We start from the raw sequence: 18,737 nt of genomic DNA on the forward strand, positions 1-18,737 counted from the left end.
CTCAAATCACGAACTATCTAGCTATCCGAGGAACGTAATTCCCTTATTAGGTGTCAAATTGTACCAAATAGTCACCCTCGGGGAGCTGGGTATATATCCCGTCCATTCAAGTTATTTAGGAGACCTAATTCAATGCTATGCTCCTATTACCACTAATTTTCACTGGGACTACTTTTTTTTAGCCTGATTCAAGTTCCATTGATAGCTCCTTCGCCAAGTTAAGTAGAACCCAATGTTTGCTATGTCCAAGTAATTCTACTACTTCGATGCTATAATGTAAAAGCTATATCCTTTTTTGCTTCTGCTTTATTTTCAATAGGTAAAAATCCCTCCCAATTACAACTAAGATGATCAATTCTCAATCCTAGGGGGTTGGGCTGCGGAATACGACACTTTCCGGTGTTAATCCAAAGGTTTTCTATGAAATTTTAGTCCTGAATGCCCAAAGAAGATTTAAAGGTAACTCCAAGGTCACCCGGGGTTCAATCTTCCATATTCAGGTTTAAAATCCCATAGAGGTCCTGCTACCAAGCTTTCATCCATAATATTTTCCAAGTTATCTTATGGTTTCTGGGATTCTGAACTTGAGCTTCCTTCAACTAGGTCTAATACATATTATATTTTGGTTCCATTCAAACCGCTGGTTGCCGAATTCTATTACTGCTATTTGCACTTCCGGGAACCGTTACCACTTGGGGCCGTGGGTTCCGAGGGGTCTAGATTTTGGCATGCCCGGGTCAAATCATCTCTAGTATCCGTCCTCCGAGTTTCACAAAGCCAGCTTCCTTAGTTTCCATTTCGGGGCCGGGGATGGAACCCGCCGATCTTACTCCACTTGGGTTTTCAGCTACTGGAGGGACTATATATTTGAAGATTTGAGCCTATTTTGGACTTGAATGTTTGTTTACTGTTCTGCTTATCGTTTTGAATTGTCAATACCGAGCTACGTTCTACTCAATCACATTCACTACACTGCATGCAATTCTCAAGGTAAAACTATCAGTCTAAATCTGGGAAAAAGTGTTAGAAGCACAGATCCTACAAGCATTATGGACATGCAATGGTTTGCCCTAACTAATCAGACCAATATATTACAAATTGAAATTGCATAAATGTTTGAACGTTTGATCATCAAATCTCACAGAAATAATGCATCTGCAATCTATGTTTCAGCGCCAACTTAGAATATATGGGGATTATATGGATTATTATGTAAAAGCTAGTTTCAATTGAGTGCAATTGGTTTTCGATCACTCTATTAGACGAACTATAAACTTGGAGAAGTTTTTCATCAAAAATCTAGCACAATAAAACACGTCATAGAAAGTCGCGAAAAAAATTAAATTTAAAAAAATTAAAAAATTAAATTCACAGTTTTTTATTTCAACCGGAATTAGGAAAAATAAGTAAATCAAAGTCTAAATTTTAGGATAATTTAATTGTTTTAACGATCAATTCTTAAAATGTTTTTTAAAATACCCTGCTATAAATTAACCGGGAGGCTTTTTCTGAAATTGATTTAAGATTAGACAAAAGTTTGCTCAGTGTTTCAGATTTATTATGGTGCAATTTAATTTTTAAAACCCGCATCCTAATTTTTTGTCCAAAAATGGGTCATTTTGTGTTTTTTTTTCATCAAGAATTATGCTGATACGAGTTAATTGATGAAAAAAATACCTCAATCGAAGCGTCTTACACAGCCCGAAAAAATTTCAGCAGGTTAATTTCTGCAAAAATCTGTATATAAAAAATATTCCTAATTGATAGCTAAAAACGAGAAATTTTACTCAGAGAAATTTTTACTGCATAGTAAAGTTTGGGCTTAGAAAAAAAAAATTTCAAACGTTTTGGGCAAATTTTCTAAGACTTTGTTGGGCTGCGTAACAGGCCTCTTTTAATATATTTTCTCATCAATTTACTCGGTAATTTCAGTGAAACTCTTGATTAAGTAAGAAAAGCCAAAGCTATGCATTTTTAGAGAAAGATTTTGGCTGCAAACTTCAAAAAAAGCACTAAAAATTTCCGGTCAAACTCAATTTAAATTTAACCCAATTTCAGAAAAAATCCATTGAAGTTCCAAGTTTTGTTCGTTGCGTTCGGTGAAATTAAATCAGCGCTGTAGTAGCATTACGATGCCAAACTGTGCACTGGATAGGAGCACATTTTGGTGTCTGTAGATCACTGGAACGCAAAGACAAGTCTTCAAACATGATTCAAAATGTAAGTGGGTTCCACTTTCAAAAGTTCCGTGGACTCCGCGCCCAAACATTTGGTACACAAGTTTTGTCGGCAAATTAGTTTTATTGCGGAATTTTGCAAAGAGATAATATAGCTAGTTGTTCCGGATTCCGTAAAAGTAAAATGGTTTTGCAAATGTAAGTGGATTCTATAATCTTATGCGGAATCCCCTTCAACTTGTGTGTTTCACTTACAGATGCAGATTTCGCATTATCTTGAAATCTTAAAATTACTAAGCTCATAACATTGTTTGTTTATGGATTCCAAAAACTGTTCCGGATTCCGCAGTTTTTGTTGCGTACTCCACAAATTTTGTCGCGGATTCCCCTAATTTTGTTGCGGATTCCGCAATTTTTGCGTGTTTTCGGATCTACTTTTAGCAATACAGTGTTTTTACTGTTGCTTGCGGAACCCAAAACAGCACAGAAGATTAAAACAAAATAGCTTTGTTGCGGATTCCACGACAATTTTTTTTTAGCTTACTGCGGAATCCCATTGCAATTCACTATCAATTAGACTCGTAATGATTAAGTATAATAAAGTGAACAACTTGCCACTTTCCTTTAAGAAACAAAATGTACAAAAACTAATTTTTAGAATCTACCGGCTCCTTCGTTTTTTATGAATAGAGGCTGCTTGGTTCTAAGCGAAAAAACTGCTAAGCTAAATTGCTTTGCATTTGTAACATTTTGAGAGTGATATGGTTCTACTTAGAGCATTTGGTCACAGGAAAAATGATAAGTTTATATCGTATATGAACAGTACCAACTTTTTAGTTGTTCAAAATAATTGTCTGACCATGAAAAATGTGGAAGAAGTTTGAATTCGGGTGTCTTTTAGTTTTGTTTCTCTCTTTCTTCGGTTTTCGACGCAAAATTAAATACCTCAAACAGCCTTTTCAATAGCAAATCGAACAACCTTTCAAAAATTTCCAATAATGTCGAGAATAATTGGTATGACATTTTTGAGGTTTATTCCAAGTTAGAGCAAGTAACACGATCGAGTAGCATTCGTTATACAAAAAATCATAAAAATTGGTCAACTAAAACAAAAAATTTAAATTTATTTATTTAAAACTAGTTTTGGAAGCTTCATTTAAAACTTTCTTGGCAAAAAAAAAAAAAAACATTACTGCAAAAAATATAAAAGAATAGAAAAAAACGATTGTTTGGTTTTATGTTTTTGAAGACAACCGAAGTCTATTTTGCCTAACTTGCTAGTTTAATACTTGTTTGTGTAAAAAATTCATCACACGAACTACGAAAAGCAAACTACACTAAATTGAATTTTTTAAATTAATATATAGTCTTTTGCAACAAATGTGGTTGAACAATCTGTGCTACGTGCACAGCGCCCGGCTCTTCTTGTTGTTCCGACCTATTGAAAAATATGAAAGAATTTTGTTATCCGCAAAAAAATTTGAAAAAAAATGATTTTTTTTTGTTTTTGTAGTCAACTTTCTTCTTAAATAGTTTTTCAATTTAAGTCCTAGTTTTTTGTTCGGATCTTTTTATCTTGACACCAATTTGAAAAAAAACTTTTGTTTTGTGTTTTCCTAAGACTGTGGTCGGACCATTCTGTGCTACTTGCAAAGTAACCAGCTATCCTTGTTTACTTTTGCTAATAGGTGTACATATTGCATTCCAAGAAACAAAGTAAAGATACTGCCGACATTAGGTCAAATCCTTGATTGTGGCAGCCCATCTAGCATGACACGGTGGTTTGTGGTTTCTTGATCTATGATTTTCCTAAATAGTTTTTTTTTGTTTTTGTGTCGACGGCCAATAATAAACAATAAATAGTTATAATTTGGCCCTTGCATGGAAAAAAATGCACAGATCATATATTCTACCTTTCAATTAGAATCCAAATGCTCTTAACGAGTCTCGGATAATTATTTTCAGGGAAATTTTGATTTTATATTGATTTTTTTCACGCACACATCCGACATTAAGTGCTAAATGTTATTGTTTTGCGGTAACTTTGGAAACTTTTGCGGCAATGCGAAAAATTTTATTCGTCGATAAAACACACTTTTGAGGCACTTAAATTTCCATGCGTTGATCATGCCAGGTTAATTGGTCCAAGAATTTGACAAAATTGGCAATTTTCAAAGCCCAACAAATTTTAGAAAACAGTTTTTCAGGTGAAATTTTTGTTCATCTCATGAAGTCAGAATTTTTTGTAATTGAAATTTATAATTTTGATTGACAAAACTGGTTCGATTAAAAAACTACTCCTCGAGCATAACCATTCTATTATTCAAAAGTCGGCTAAACGTTTATTGTGTTCAGAGTAAAACTTGATTGCTTTGATTGCACTTTAAGGTTTTCGGTTCAACTTTGGTTCATTATTAATTAAATTTCCAGATAATGGATTTTAAATCGCAAAACATCTAGTTGTGGTTGCTAGCAGTTTTACATAGATACATGAATACATGAATAAGAATAAACTAAGATCTCCCAAGTATAAGCAGAAGCTTCCGTAGTTCAAATTTAACTGCCACCACTTTTAGAGAAACAAAATAGTAAAAATTTAAATTTGCGCCTAGGTTATAGCACCTAACAGATCAGAAAAATACTTCACACTAAACAAAATAATAGATGGATTGAAGATCTTTCTTTTTGTACTTGATTTGAGTCTTTGATAAGATTATGAAAAAAAAATTGAACATCTCACTTGGTTTACCAGAAACTCAGATCTTCTCGAAAGTAGTAGAAAAAACTCTTGATCTTTTACTTTCAGAGAGAAAATGCTAAAAAGAGGGAAAGTTAAATTCGACCAATGGACATTCCAACTAACGGACCAGTTCTGCAGATTGCAAATTAAAAGCAGACTGCTCGTATCAGGGCAAAGTTCTGAATGTTTCGACTGCTTTTTAAGGTCTATGGAGCAGTAAACACAGGAAAAATTAATTGTAAAGAAAAGAAAATATATATTTTTTTCAAATATGAGATTTTTTGTTAAAATCATCCCCCAGACGACATATAAAACACAAAGTGATAGATTTTGCTCCTAGTAACAAATCAATGATGGCAAATAAGCTTCCTTCAACCAAATTGAAACGATTTCTAAGACGGATTAAACTTCCGCTTACGCGTTAGTAGCGCGAAATATATCGCGCGTTAATTGTCCCAAATTGGCCAAAATGGCCATCTTTAAGCCACCATAACTTTAAACCCCCATAACTTTAAACCCCCATAACTTTAAACCCCCATAACTTTAAGCCCCCATAAAATTATCGCATGTGAAATATCTTTTCAAATTTGAGCTTAGGACAACAGAAGCGTTTGAATAAAGTAAAAAAAATTCCGTCAAAATTTGTTGGTTAAAAAGTCGAAATTTGTTTGAAGCAAAAAAAAGACCACGACGAGCACAAATATTCTGTTAGATTCGTTACGAAAGTCGGAATAGATAAAACGGACATCTGAATTAGTTCAGTAGAGAATACCAACTTTTCGGAATTATTTGATTAGGCTTCGATCATTTATATTTCAACGCCAATTGTAGAAGAAAAACAAATGAAAAACTATAGTGCAAAATTTTTTATATTTCACCTAAAAGATATAATTATTGCATGCAAAAAAGGGCAATTCATTTGGTTCATTAGAGTACACCAACTTCTCGGAAGTAGAAAAAAAACGCTTCCGTAATCTATATTTCATCTATACGTAATCTATTACTTTTTTGCAGAAAATGATACATAATTAAAAACTGAGAGTATTATAATTTTCAACCGAGAGATCAAACTAGTATTTGCAAAATAAATTGATATCACTGTTTTATCTTATTTGGATTTTCTAGGAAATGACATACTCTAGCAATTAGTGAGAAAAAATTTTTTGCATTTATTTTTACCATCATATTTAGAGGAACGATGAGATAGCTTGGGTGCGAAAATTAGTTGTTTTGCCTAGCTCAAAAGACAATCATTATGCAAATTGAAAGGAAATGAAGACCTCATCTCAATTGATTTCTCAGAGAATACTGAATACCAAAAAAGTTCTAAGAAAAATCCTTAAGCGATATTTTTTTCACCGCCACGAGAAGAAGATTAGGCGCCAGCATTATTCGTTTCTCTTAACTGATCAGAAAAAATTTTTAGTAAAAAGAATTGAAATGAACAGCAAATCTTATTCGATTCATCAGATTTCACTGAAACAATACAAAATGTTCGTTACCTTTCTTTGAATGCCAATAGTAAACAAAACAAGACTGCTCGTATATCAGGGCAAATCCCTGCATGTTCCGACTGTCCCTGAGTTTATATTGAAAACCTATACCTTTTGGACAACTTTTGGTAAAAATTTTAGTCGTACGAAATTAATACGACCACGTAGCTAGCTTCAATTCAGTTTGGCACGATTTTGTTGTGCGGGACAATTCGCCACGCATAAATAGTTCGCGTTACGCGCTCAGCATTATAAATAATTTCTTCAAAACGCGCATAATTTAGTCCAGAACATGGCCAATTTGGCAGTTTTCAAACCCCCAGAACTTTACAAAAAATAATCGGAGGTAAAACATTTTTTCAAATTTGAACTTAAGAATCTTAGGTATCTTCAATGGGTTAAAAAAATTTGTCGAAAACTATTTTTTCGACCGGCGAAAATTGACTGAAAAAAACCACGCTGAGCATAAATATTCCGTTTTCTTCGAAAGTCGGAACAATAATAGTCAGCATCCTATATTTCACTTAATTGATCAGAAAAATTTACTGCAAAGTTTACGGCTTCAAGCGATATAAAATATCGCAGAATTTCAATTTTGAAATCGAAAGCAATGAAAAATTACTAACAGTTTCTTCCCCATGACAAAAAAAAATGTTTATTTACTGATGAGACTTTTTGGGTTTTTGTTTTTGCTTTGATGCTAAAATGAAGCAAGAATCAGCTCTCAACTTTTCAATTCCAAGTCAGACGTCTAAAATTTAAACACGCGTTTATTTTAAATTTTTCATTATTTTGTTGAAAAAGATGAGATTCAGCTCTTCCCACACCTAAAAAAAACTTAAAGATTTTTTGAATAGTTTAACTGGAAAAAACTGCCAGATTTTTTACATTAAATATCAATAATTTTCAACTTATAAACTTATATCTACTCCCTTTAGTTTTAAATCTATAAATTTACAATTTTTCATCTCGTGCAGCAACTCTTAAACAGTCTGGAAGGAAGAAAAATCCGATTTCTCGAAGCACCCATAAAAATCACGACTGAAAAGGATTCAAAATGATACATCAGTCGACGTTATCTGGTGTTTTTTGTTTTGGTGGTCAGACAATTAGATTGTGAAAAAGTGTAAACTAGTATTTTGAAAAAGACAAACTATTTGATGAGCAAGTAATAAAAAAATTTTGACCCTAAATCTCAAGGGTCAAAGCAAAAACTGCAATTTTTTTATTTTAGTTCGAGTATTTTCGCCGCAAAAAGTCCTGTCTACAGCTAACTTAATGTGTTTGCTTGAGCCTATTCAAACTGTTCTTTTAAAACTTCGAAGGCCGACGCTGAAAGAGTTTAAGACGAATCATCATCTCGCAGTCAAAACTATGCCGAATTGCTATTACGATTATGGTCAAATTTTTTCTTTGCCCAATTTTAACAATTAATGCTTGATGTTAACATCCAAAAATTCATAATTTATCGATTTTTTTTTTACAGAAAACATAAAAAACTAATGGTACTTTTATGATAGACAGGTTCCAAGTAGGCAATTACATCAGTTTCACATGTAAGAACGGTAAATTTAAGAACGAGCGCACTTCCTACCGACACTCTGCCGGCCCCCTGCCGACCCAAAGTTTCCCCCTATGATAGTGGTAACGAGAATAATTAAACAGCAGTCGAAACATTCAGGGTGTTGCCCTGATATACGATTAGTTTGTTTCATTTTAAACTTTGTTCAGACCGGAAACATATGAAAAGGATCGATATTTATACGAATAAAAAGTAGAAATGCATGAAAAAACATGTCTGAACGATGACTCACCACTTTGAGGACCTGGTTGAGGATGAGGTCAAAGTTGACATCAACTGGTTTGCTGTTGTCTAGCACTGGCCTCGAAATGGTGGAGTAATTGCTGAACAGATATGCCTCCAGGCGGGCTGCTGGGCTTAGGGAGCTGTGGGCAGGGTCATCCAGAATTGTACTAGGAGGACGAGAGAACTCTTCTCCGAAAGAGGGCGAAGTAAGAAGAAGCAAGATGAATTTAGTAAGTAGTGTTAACATTGAATTGAATTTCTGCCCCATTTTGGCAGCAGGAGTATAATAAAAATGGCTAGGAAGCTTTTCTTTAATAACTGTGAAATTCTTGAATAATTATTCACATTTAAAAATGAAGAGATAGTTAATGGAAAGAAAAAGTAAACTGGAGCGCAAGAAAGATTTATATAACTGAAATGGTAACCTTAGATGGCCGATGTTATAAAGATACCTGGGACTGGGTTTGACGACACTAAACTTCAGACGGATCGCTGAGTTCTAAAAATAGTATTATCCTTGTTAAAAAATTTAAGATGAAATTTTCTAATTATTCAGCCTCTAGGCAAAGACGCAAAAACTGTGAATTATAACCGAAAAGCTTAAAATTTTGGAAAGATTAACTAATAAAGTAGTCGTAAATAAGATTTTTCCCCCATGCAGTTTGCTGTTTTCAATTTTACCGTATATAAAAAAGGAGCTGCGTCATTGACAAATGATATCTATTTCATTTAAATAAGCAATTCTCATTTTAGGATGTTTTATAATAATTTTTTCGTGATATGGTATAATAATCTGAAATCTGAGCTTTTTGACTGAAAAATGAATTACACTGGTAGTTTGAAAAAGGAAATTTTATGCCAAAATTTAATTTTGTCGTTTAAATTTGGCGAAAAAGCTCTTTGTGTACTTATGCAGACATGGATGTCAATTAAATTTGGCGAAAAAGCCCTTTTGTGTGCTTATGTAGACAGGGATTAAGATAGCATTAAATGAGATCAGGCTGCTTCACGAAAATCACAGTTTTACAATCGATATCTTAGTCTCTATGAACAATTTTACTCGGAAAATTCGTCATACTCTTGAATGATTTTGAACTGAAAAAACACACTCTCTCTCTTGAATGAAATTTTAATCCCCGAAGATCTGATTACTCGGAGAATTTTATTTATACTTTTTTTGGTTTGTTTGTTTTATAATTAATTTGAGTACTTTGTTTGGACCCTGAACACTTTTCAACAAGTGATAAAAAATGCGCTACCATCCTTGAATAACTGCCACAAAAATACCGAATCTGGTATCATTATCGTAAAAAGAGCTTCAAAACCAGAGTTCCAATAATTAAAATTAATGACCTGAGCGCTAATACAAATCGACTCCACCTTAACAAAAAAAATATTTCAAATGCATAATTTAATTTAAAGATGCTTTTTCAAAAACAAAAGGTAAAACACAGCTAAAAGTTGTATTACGAACTGAAAAAAGTATGAAGTTTATTAATGAAAAATAGGGTAGTTTTGCATTTGAAAGCTTATTCTACTATTACAACCAACTAACGGTTCTTTTTCTTCTAAAGAACCTCAAAGTCACTGCAACCTAGATGGACCGTCTATAATCGATCGCAAGCAATATTCCGTTGAGTTTGGGAAAACCAAAAAAAAACAATCGAAAGGCAATTTAGTCAGGGTCATCAGTTCATTAGTTCCCAGACACAATCCATGTCTAACCTGTCAACCGTTATTGGTCGAACGGTTGATTGCAGTGCTCTGAATAAACCAATTTATTTCCAATAATCTCTCAATTTCTTCTAGTAATTTGTTTTGTGACAATTTCTAACATCTTTTCGCGCTATGAATTGTCGTTTGTAGCCAATTATTGCTTCCAATCAATCGCTGCTCGACGATCTAGCTTAGATTTATAATAATACAAAAAAACTCCTGAGCTTTTGTCAATTATTACATTTTTTAATTAAAATCTAGATTTATGAATTCTATTTTGAAAAAGTAACTAAAATTTGAAGACATGAATGCAGAATACCATTGTAAAGATAGGCACTGAGTTTCCGGAGCGCTCTAAATTTGAAACTTAAGACTGCTTGCCATTTGCTTACAACAAGAAAAAATTCAATTGTTTCAGGATTGCTTTGTGTAGTAGCAGGACAATATACCCTATCCCAATCTACCCTGTGTCATTTTATCCAATGCCGTTCTACCCTATGTTCATATCTACCCTAAGTCAATCTACCTTAAGCCAATCTACCGTATGCTAAATTAACCCACCTTTAATTTTAGAGACTTACATGGAGGTGTTAGAATTTTTTAGTACTGGCAATGATTTAGTATCGATATAAAATTAAGCACTTTAAAGAGTTGATTGAAAAGTTCGAGCAGAACGCATGCATTTAGCACAATTAACATGTTTTAATTCCGTATTGTGGCATAGAGATACAACGATACATGCAAAAATTGAAGCATGTGATTTAATTAATTACAGAAAAAAACCCAATCAGCTATATTACCTCGCCACTACTTTAACAAAACCGCAAAAACGCTTGACTCGGTGGACATGAAATCAGAAAAAAAGCAAGAAACGAAAAACCACAATATTCACTGGAAATGCTCTAGATAGGGCGCGCATAAAAGTAAAATGACTGCAATCACTCAAATGAACAGCCGTGTATCAGAGAGAAATGAGCGTACAATGGAGTTTTAAAAGAAATTTCTTAACTGCAATTGTTTTTCCCGAAATCTAGAAAATTTTTAACAAAACGAATTTTCTTTCAATTTTTAAGAATTAGTTTTTGACAGGGTTTCATCTGCCCCATCAGAACCTTTGGCAGGTTTAACAATTTTTTATATGCATTTTTCCAGATGTTACTTTGTTTTCAAAAACCTTGAAAAATTTTTTCGATTCCATGAAAAACCTTTGCAGAATAACCTTTGTTTTTATTCAGAACAAGCAAAAGAGGAGCAAAGTTATAACTGAGCAGAAGGCTATGTTTTTAAGTATCATTCCTCCCCTTGAACCTCCCCCCAAAAAATAGAATACCATGGCAAAAAAAATAATTATAAAAATTTGTAATGGTTTTTTGGTACAAATAAAATTGAAAGTTGAAAGATGTTTTTTTAATCTTTAGTTCAATGCAAAGGGGGCAAGACGTGATAAATGGCCAGCTTTTAGCCATCGAACATCCGTTGAAACAACTCCTATACATAATTCATTTTTTTCTTTCATTTTTTAACTATTCAAGCAAAGACAAAGTTTCAAATTTAGCCTGGAATTTGGAACAGAAAAAAAAGATTGCAGAGTAAGTGGCACAGTTTTTAATGATTAATTTTTTGAAATTATACAGTTTAAATGAACAATCGAAAAAAAAATTCTTTTTACTCAAAAACAATAGTAACAGTTTCCTCCAACGCTTTTAAAATGGAAATTCAGTCTAAAAAAACATCAGTTTTTACCACTCTTCACTACTATAATAGTCTGTAAAAACTTTTTGGCTGATATTTCTACCATCTAAAAAGCAGCGTTGTCCAAATCTCAAAAAAATGGGTTTGAAACTTGATCAAATTGCCAATTTGCGTTAAATAACATGCGATATTTTAAGTTCCTGCAACAAGCCTAATTGTCGTATTAAATCGCTCCAAATTGGATTAGAGCTTGTCATTTGGTCTTATTATAGAGCTAGAAAACGCTAACTACATCCCTTGGTAATTTCATAGCATGGAAGGGAGATAAAAAAGTTATATACATTTTTTTATTCTGTCAATTTTTCAGGTAAATTTTTTGATTGGCCTGAAAAAGCAGTAACAACACTCAGGGTGTGGCAGCGATACACGAGCAGTCTTCATTCTTATCTAATTTTTTTATCAAAACTTTGCAGTAAAACATTTTTAGCAACCAAATAATTGATAGTTTTTAAAGTTAACGAATTGATTAGTACTTTTTGAAAAAAACCTTGATGCTAAGAATTGACAAGTTTTTCTCAAAACAGCCAATGGAACCATATCCAAACTACGAAAAATTTTTAACTTATTTGCTTTAATCCTTGCTCTAGTTATTGTTTCAGAAACTGAACAATTTTTTGAAAGTCATCCAAAAGAGTCTTGACTCAAAAAAAAACAAACACACTTTATCATTAGAAGATTAACTAAGATTTAGAAAAAAAAAATTCAAAAACTTAAAATTAAGCGTTTATTTGATTGATTAATTTGAAGTGAAAAAATTTTACAGGCAAAGACTGACAATTTGTAATCCGACTATTTAATCATTTCGTATTTTCGGCTAAATGTTCCGACTTTAGAAGAAATTGACGGACGACTTTCAAGAATAGATTTCTGAGAGAGTTGTTTTTTATCATTCAAAGGATAATGGGCTGTTTGCGCTCCAATTCAAAATTTTTTGTCATATATATCATATAGATCACTTTCTGTAAAATTGCCAATTTGGCTAATCTATGACAAGTAACGTGCAATATTTTCGAGCTATTAACGCGTGAGCGGAGATTTAGTCAGTCTTAAAAAATGCCTCAAATCGAACAAGATTGCTTTTTGGTGCATAACAAAATTTGCTGATAGCGAAATATATCTTTTTGTAATTGTATTTCACGCAACGTCTGAGGAGATAATTTTTCGAACAAAAAATCTCAAAATCTATTAAAAAAATAGCACTATTTTTTAAATTTCAAACGTTTTTCAAAAATGAGCACTACTCCATAGGCCTTAAAAGACAGTCGGAACAGTCAAAGCTTCGCCCTCATACAAGCAGTCTTGTTAAATTTACAAACTGAAACTCAATTGGATAGAAAATAATTTTTTGCAGAAGAAGAGGTCATATTCTGGTCAATTGGCAGAAGTTTTCTGATTTTTTTGATCTTTGACAAAATTTTTGCTAAAAAAACAAAATCATCTGATATTTATAATTCTCTAATATAAAGTTGGATAAAAGTCAATGAGGAACGGAAATTAATTTTAAAATTCTATGTCAAGAAAATGATGCCAACCTAAGCTATCAAAAGAACTTGAGATAACATGAGATAACTTGAGATAACTTGAGATATACAGGTTTTTGCAAATTGATGGATTATTGTTCCGACTTTCGAAGAAAACGGAATATTTATGTTATGCGTGTTGTGGTTTTCTTATTATTCAGTCAGTTTTCGGCGTTCAAAATAATATTTTTAACAAAAAAATGAGCTTATTGAAGACATGGTTTTCCGGAGTTCAAATGTAAAAAAAAACATGTTGCTCCAAATTTTACTGTTTTAGAAATTTTAGAAACTTGCCAATTTGGCGAGGTTCTGGAACATATTATGCGTGCTTTGAAGAGTTTATTCATAATGCTGAGATTGTAACGAGAATTAATTTTGCATGGCCATTTATCCCCCAGAGCAAAATTATTTCAAATTGAATTGAGGCTAGCTAATCGGTCGTATTAGTTTCGTACGACTCAAACTTTCACCTTTAACCTTTGATATTGTCCAAAACTTACAGATTTTCAGTGTTTTACTTTTCCGAAAAACTATTCGATATGGGTTTAGGGGCAGTTGGAACGTTCAAGGCTTTGCCCTGATAAAAAAGTAGACTAGTTTGTGCTCTGTGATGTTTTTCTCCAGTCAAATTTTTGTTTTTTCTGCAAACCTCGAAAGTTAGAACATGTTTTACAATCATTTGTTTTAAGCTAACAGGTTTAGAAATGGCCATTTTTTTCTTTTGAGAAGGCAAATGCATGTTCAATTTAGTTCATCAGCATGTGTGCCTTTTAGCATGCGATAATAGTTTTAACTAGATGTACTTACAGACGAAAAACAAACTAGCCTGAAAATTCTAATAATTTCAAAAATCACTTGAATTATTAAGAGAGTTAAAATTTTACCGTCACCCGATTGAAAAATTGGCTAAACAGACCCTGTTCAAAATAACTAATTTGACTAAAAGAAGCTTGAAAAAGCGAATTTCTAACCTTCATTCGTTTAGATGGGTATGCTTATCGACACACATGCTAATAGGCGGTCCCAAAAATTTTCTAGTGGCAAAATGCATCCGTTTGAAACAAACACATCACGTCGTGACAGTTTCCGAAAGAAAGCTACATTTTTAATCCGACTTTCGGACGAATTGAGGAATATATCAGCCTGGGGTGTTCTTTTATTCAGACCATTATTACTAAGTTGACGGTGTATGGGTATCGTTTCTTAAACCTTTCGACTGCCAAGCGACTATGCACCCACTAGATAAGAATAAGGACGGCATAGCTGATCAAATAATACTTCATAGCTTCAATGCGCTAATTAAGGAGCCCATGAAATCAGACGGCATGCAAACTAGACAATCGTAAGTCAACTGAATTTTGACGACAACCCTTTGTGATTTTAGACAAAAACTGATCAACAAAATCATTAAATTAGAATAAAGTTGCACAGAAAAAAAGAGTATAATATCACAGAAGCGAGTATTATCCATTTATTATAAAACATTTAATCAAAAAAGTTTAGTTTTTTCTGAATTGTGACATAAAAACTTGATTTCCGCTTGGAACACCAGTTTTTACTTGATTAGAAAATAATTTAAGTCTGTGATTAACCTCTACGCAGTTTGTACGCAAAAGTTGCTAATATTCAGCCACATACGGATCGTCTAATTTGCGTGTCGTTTGATTTCTTAGCCCCGCTAATTTTTTATGCATGGCGAAGTATCTGCAATCATAATTGTTCCAAATTGAAATGAGGCCAACTATAGTTGTTCATATTTAGCCTACTCAACTATTCGAGACTAATTAAGGGTCAATCGGAAGGTTCACGGTTTTGTCTCGATATACGAGCAATCTTGTTTGAATTTTCGAATAACCTCATTTGAGAAACTGAGTTCGACATGTTGAAAAATCAAGGATGTATTCATGAAAAAAACGAGTTTTTTTTTCTTGACTTTTGAATATTGTTTATCCAGCAAAACCAACGAAATTTTTCCTAAAGAAGGAAAAATATCAACTACCTAGTTAACACTGAGCATTCAAAGGTTGCAGAATCCTACAAAAAAAACAATTTTTTCGGGGTTTTGTTTTCAATATTGGCCGAATAAAAGCCATTAGATTCTGCCGTCGGGCTAATAGGTTGTGTGAAAACACAGTGATTAGCGCGAAGTGCCGACTCTACAGTTCAAGAAATTCACGAGTGCTAATTTTTGATGCAGTTCTCTGCATAAGTCATTCAGCAAATAAGAAATTCTAACAGTTTTTGAAAAATCTGATTGATTGAAATTTTTCTATAATTTGGCCCCTTCATCATGAGAATCTCCAAAAACACTTATTGTCAATTAATACAAATCAAAAACAATTGCCAGAGGCAACTCGTTCTGAAAGAAATCATAGCACCAAGACAACATCTTCCTCAAATAAGTTTGGGGTGATGTGAACTTGGTTCTAAGTGCAAAGCTTCAGCCAATCAGAGTCAAACAATTTACATTCAGCGCTTAGCATGTTTAATCTGAATTGAACGCTGGGATAGAAGATCTTATCTTGATATAAATAGATAGGGGGCACAAAAAGATGGCACAAGCTTTGAAAAAAATCTTCTATTAGCTGTGTTACTGATATTACCTTGAAGTATCCGAATAAAATTGGCAGATGAATTTCAGAAAGCATATATTTACTGGAATTTTTATAATTTTAAAATTAAATTATCGCCAATTAAAAATGATAAAATGCTTTTTTTAATCTTTATGAGAATTGAAATTACCTTCAAAGTTGTAACTGCGCTCAATCTTTTGATTTTTTAGTTTGCCATCCTCAAGATACAACAAACACAAACTTTTTGGAAACTTTTCTCTGCCTAGAACTCTAAACTTTATAAGTTTTCATCATTTTATGCATTATATAACGTAATTTGGTCAAAATTTGCTAAGTTACCTCGTGAGGCGACAATTTGTAAAAGGCAGAAAATTGTATCAATAGGCGCACAGACAATTCGGCCAAAGACAATTCAGCCAATTTGAAATTCAGACAATTCAGCCAAAAACATACAGACAATTCAGCCTGAGACAATTCAGCCTGAGACAATTCAGCCAGTTTTACATAACGCTAGATTCGAAGGAAAAAAAAATCGGAATTATTGGAGTTATTTCTCGGTTTAAGATAGCCGGTGGGCGCGCTATGCGCGCGTCGCCGCTTCGCGGCGATAACCGGCTCGAAATTTCGTATAGAGTTCTACCCTCTGTTGGCAAGCTCGCAACACGTTGGCGCGACTGCGGCGGTCACTATTATTGGCTGAATTGTCTGTGGCTGAATTGTCCGCATACTTTTGGCTGAATTGTCTGAATTTCAAATCGGCTGAATTGTCTTTGGCCGCATTGTCTGGACGCATGTCAATAGATTAAGTGGTGAATGGCGATTTACGTGAACTCTTTCCCTCATCCTGGATGTAATAATACTTAAAGAACTGCACTTTATAAAAATGAAAAACTTCGGCAATTTTTTCATCACACGCACTGTCTTAAGGGTTTTGTCTGTCAGTTAGTAATGCCGCATTTGAACCAAAAAAAAATTGCCTTATTTCAATTTGAAATGATTTTTGAAGCAGTTAATTTTGATACTTACGCTTGCGTTAAGAATTCCGCGAATTTGTAAAATTAGCAAGTTTCAAACTCTTACAATTTTGTTTAGAAAAATCACAGATGAATATTGTGTTAAGTTTTCAGTTTTAGTGATCGATACTTTTTTTTCTAATTACAACTTTTAGCATTCTCAAATAACTATTTAGATTTTGTAAATTACTAGTTGTATTGGTTATAGCACTATGCAAAAACAGTTTCATTATTAAAAAAATAGGCAAAAAATTTTTTCTCCTAAACTTCCGTAAAAAATTCTCGAAAACCTTATATGAATCATAAACATTGAAAATATTAACATAAATACTTTAAAGTATTTACTACTCAAACAAAAATTTCTCTGACAAAGATTTAGAGGAGCTCTTTGAGCATAAAAAACCAGCGTTAATGGCCGCGTCAAATTTGCTAGCGAGAAAAATTCAGCGTAAATTTAGTCAGACAAGAATCCTATTTTTGATATCTTTCAAGAAAAGTTCAGAAAACTATTTACCTTTTGGGTTTTAGATATATTTTAGATTGAGCTTCGGAGAAAGAAGTGATCAAGATGTTTCCAAGCTTGAGAAAATTTTGAAGAATAATGAACAAACACTGCCCGAAAAAGATAAAATAGTTTTTTTTGCAGTAAATTAATAGAGATTCCTCTGTAAATTGAAATGTAGAGCTAGCTAATAATTTAAATCAATCCCAATAAGAAAGGCCTTTCTGAATATTCTTAAAACCACTCGCAAGGGATAAGTCCTAATTTGGGCAATTGTTATATGGGTAACCAAATTTCATCACAGGAGAGGGGAAATAGCAGCGAACTATCGGGCTGGAAAGGGGAGGGGGTAAAAAGCAGGTACCGAATAAAAGTGACCTTGTTAGCTCGGGTTGGTGTTTTCGCCTTCAGGGCAGAAGAGCAAGAAAAACAGAAGAAATAACGATAGGAGAGCAATTTGAAAAAAAAATAGGCGGAATTTTAAGTAAAGTCTCTACCTTTTTGTCTGTCAAGACAGGGATAACAGGGAAAATTGGCAGTTTCGTTCAACTTTTGAGCGAAATTGTCACCAAATACCCTGAAAATATTTACCAAATGTGCTATAATTGTCCAGAGTTTGAAAACACGTGCTGTAAAAGTGGCTCTGGCCGTAATACTTGAAAGAGTAATTTCAACTAATTGTTCATCGTTCTCAAGAAGTATTAGGAAATATTAAATTTTTCAATATATTAAACTTAATTGTTAATTTTTCGAAGAGAATGATTCGATTGGTTAATTCCGGAAATAGTATATCCTTTCACGTGAAGATTTAGGCCGGCTGATAAGTTTGTAACATTGCTCACATTTCCTTCCAAAATACAGGAAATTGGGAATTAAATTCCGTATTACTGTTACAAATTACCTTGCATGAATGAATATTGGCCGTCAATTTTCCGAGGAAAAATGTTAGTCGACCACATTGACAATTTGGAACTTAAATTAACCAATGGAAACAAATTGTTAGAAAAATTCTAATGTAGCTACAAAAAATTACGGAATCGATCTAAGTTTTTCAACTGGCTAAATTGTAGTCAACCTAAATTTTGAAGAACTGTTTTTATGTGCCAAATATTGACTTTTGTGGGTATTAAAACTTGGTTTCAACTTAATTCCACTTAACACCTCATAAAATCCCAGGGGTTATATTTTAACGATTTGACCTCCGACGCCCGGTAAAAGAGCTCTCTTGGCTATTTTCAAGAAGGGTCGAAGTGCTTGCTGAAAGGTAAATTTAGGAGAGGTAGAGCTAATTTAACAACTAAAAGGTTGACCGAGTATAATAAGCTCTGGAGGAAAATTATGAGTTTTATATCAATAAAAGATTGAAATCTCAGTTGATTCCTTTCATGTGGCATCTGAATTAGATATGATTTATTTAGACTAGGCGAACATGAGAATAGAAGAT

At 33.2% G+C, this 18,737-nt stretch overlaps 1 protein-coding gene across 1 annotated transcript in view; it reads right to left on the minus strand.

The window, feature by feature from the left end:
* LOC134839079 (neuronal acetylcholine receptor subunit alpha-9-like) overlaps positions 1-18,466 on the minus strand; it is a gene marked incomplete in the record, with an annotated part of 31,835 nt that extends 13,369 nt beyond the window's left edge. The window contains 3 exon segments of the mRNA XM_063854497.1: positions 8,225-8,716; positions 17,306-17,786; positions 18,455-18,466. Coding sequence (XP_063710567.1) covers positions 8,225-8,485 — 261 coding nt within the window.
* Between the last annotated feature and the right edge of the window lie 271 nt (positions 18,467-18,737).

Source organism: Symsagittifera roscoffensis, chromosome 2 (genome assembly GCF_963678635.1).
Source record: "Symsagittifera roscoffensis chromosome 2, txSymRosc1.1, whole genome shotgun sequence".
Lineage (NCBI taxonomy): Eukaryota > Metazoa > Xenacoelomorpha > Acoela > Convolutidae > Symsagittifera > Symsagittifera roscoffensis.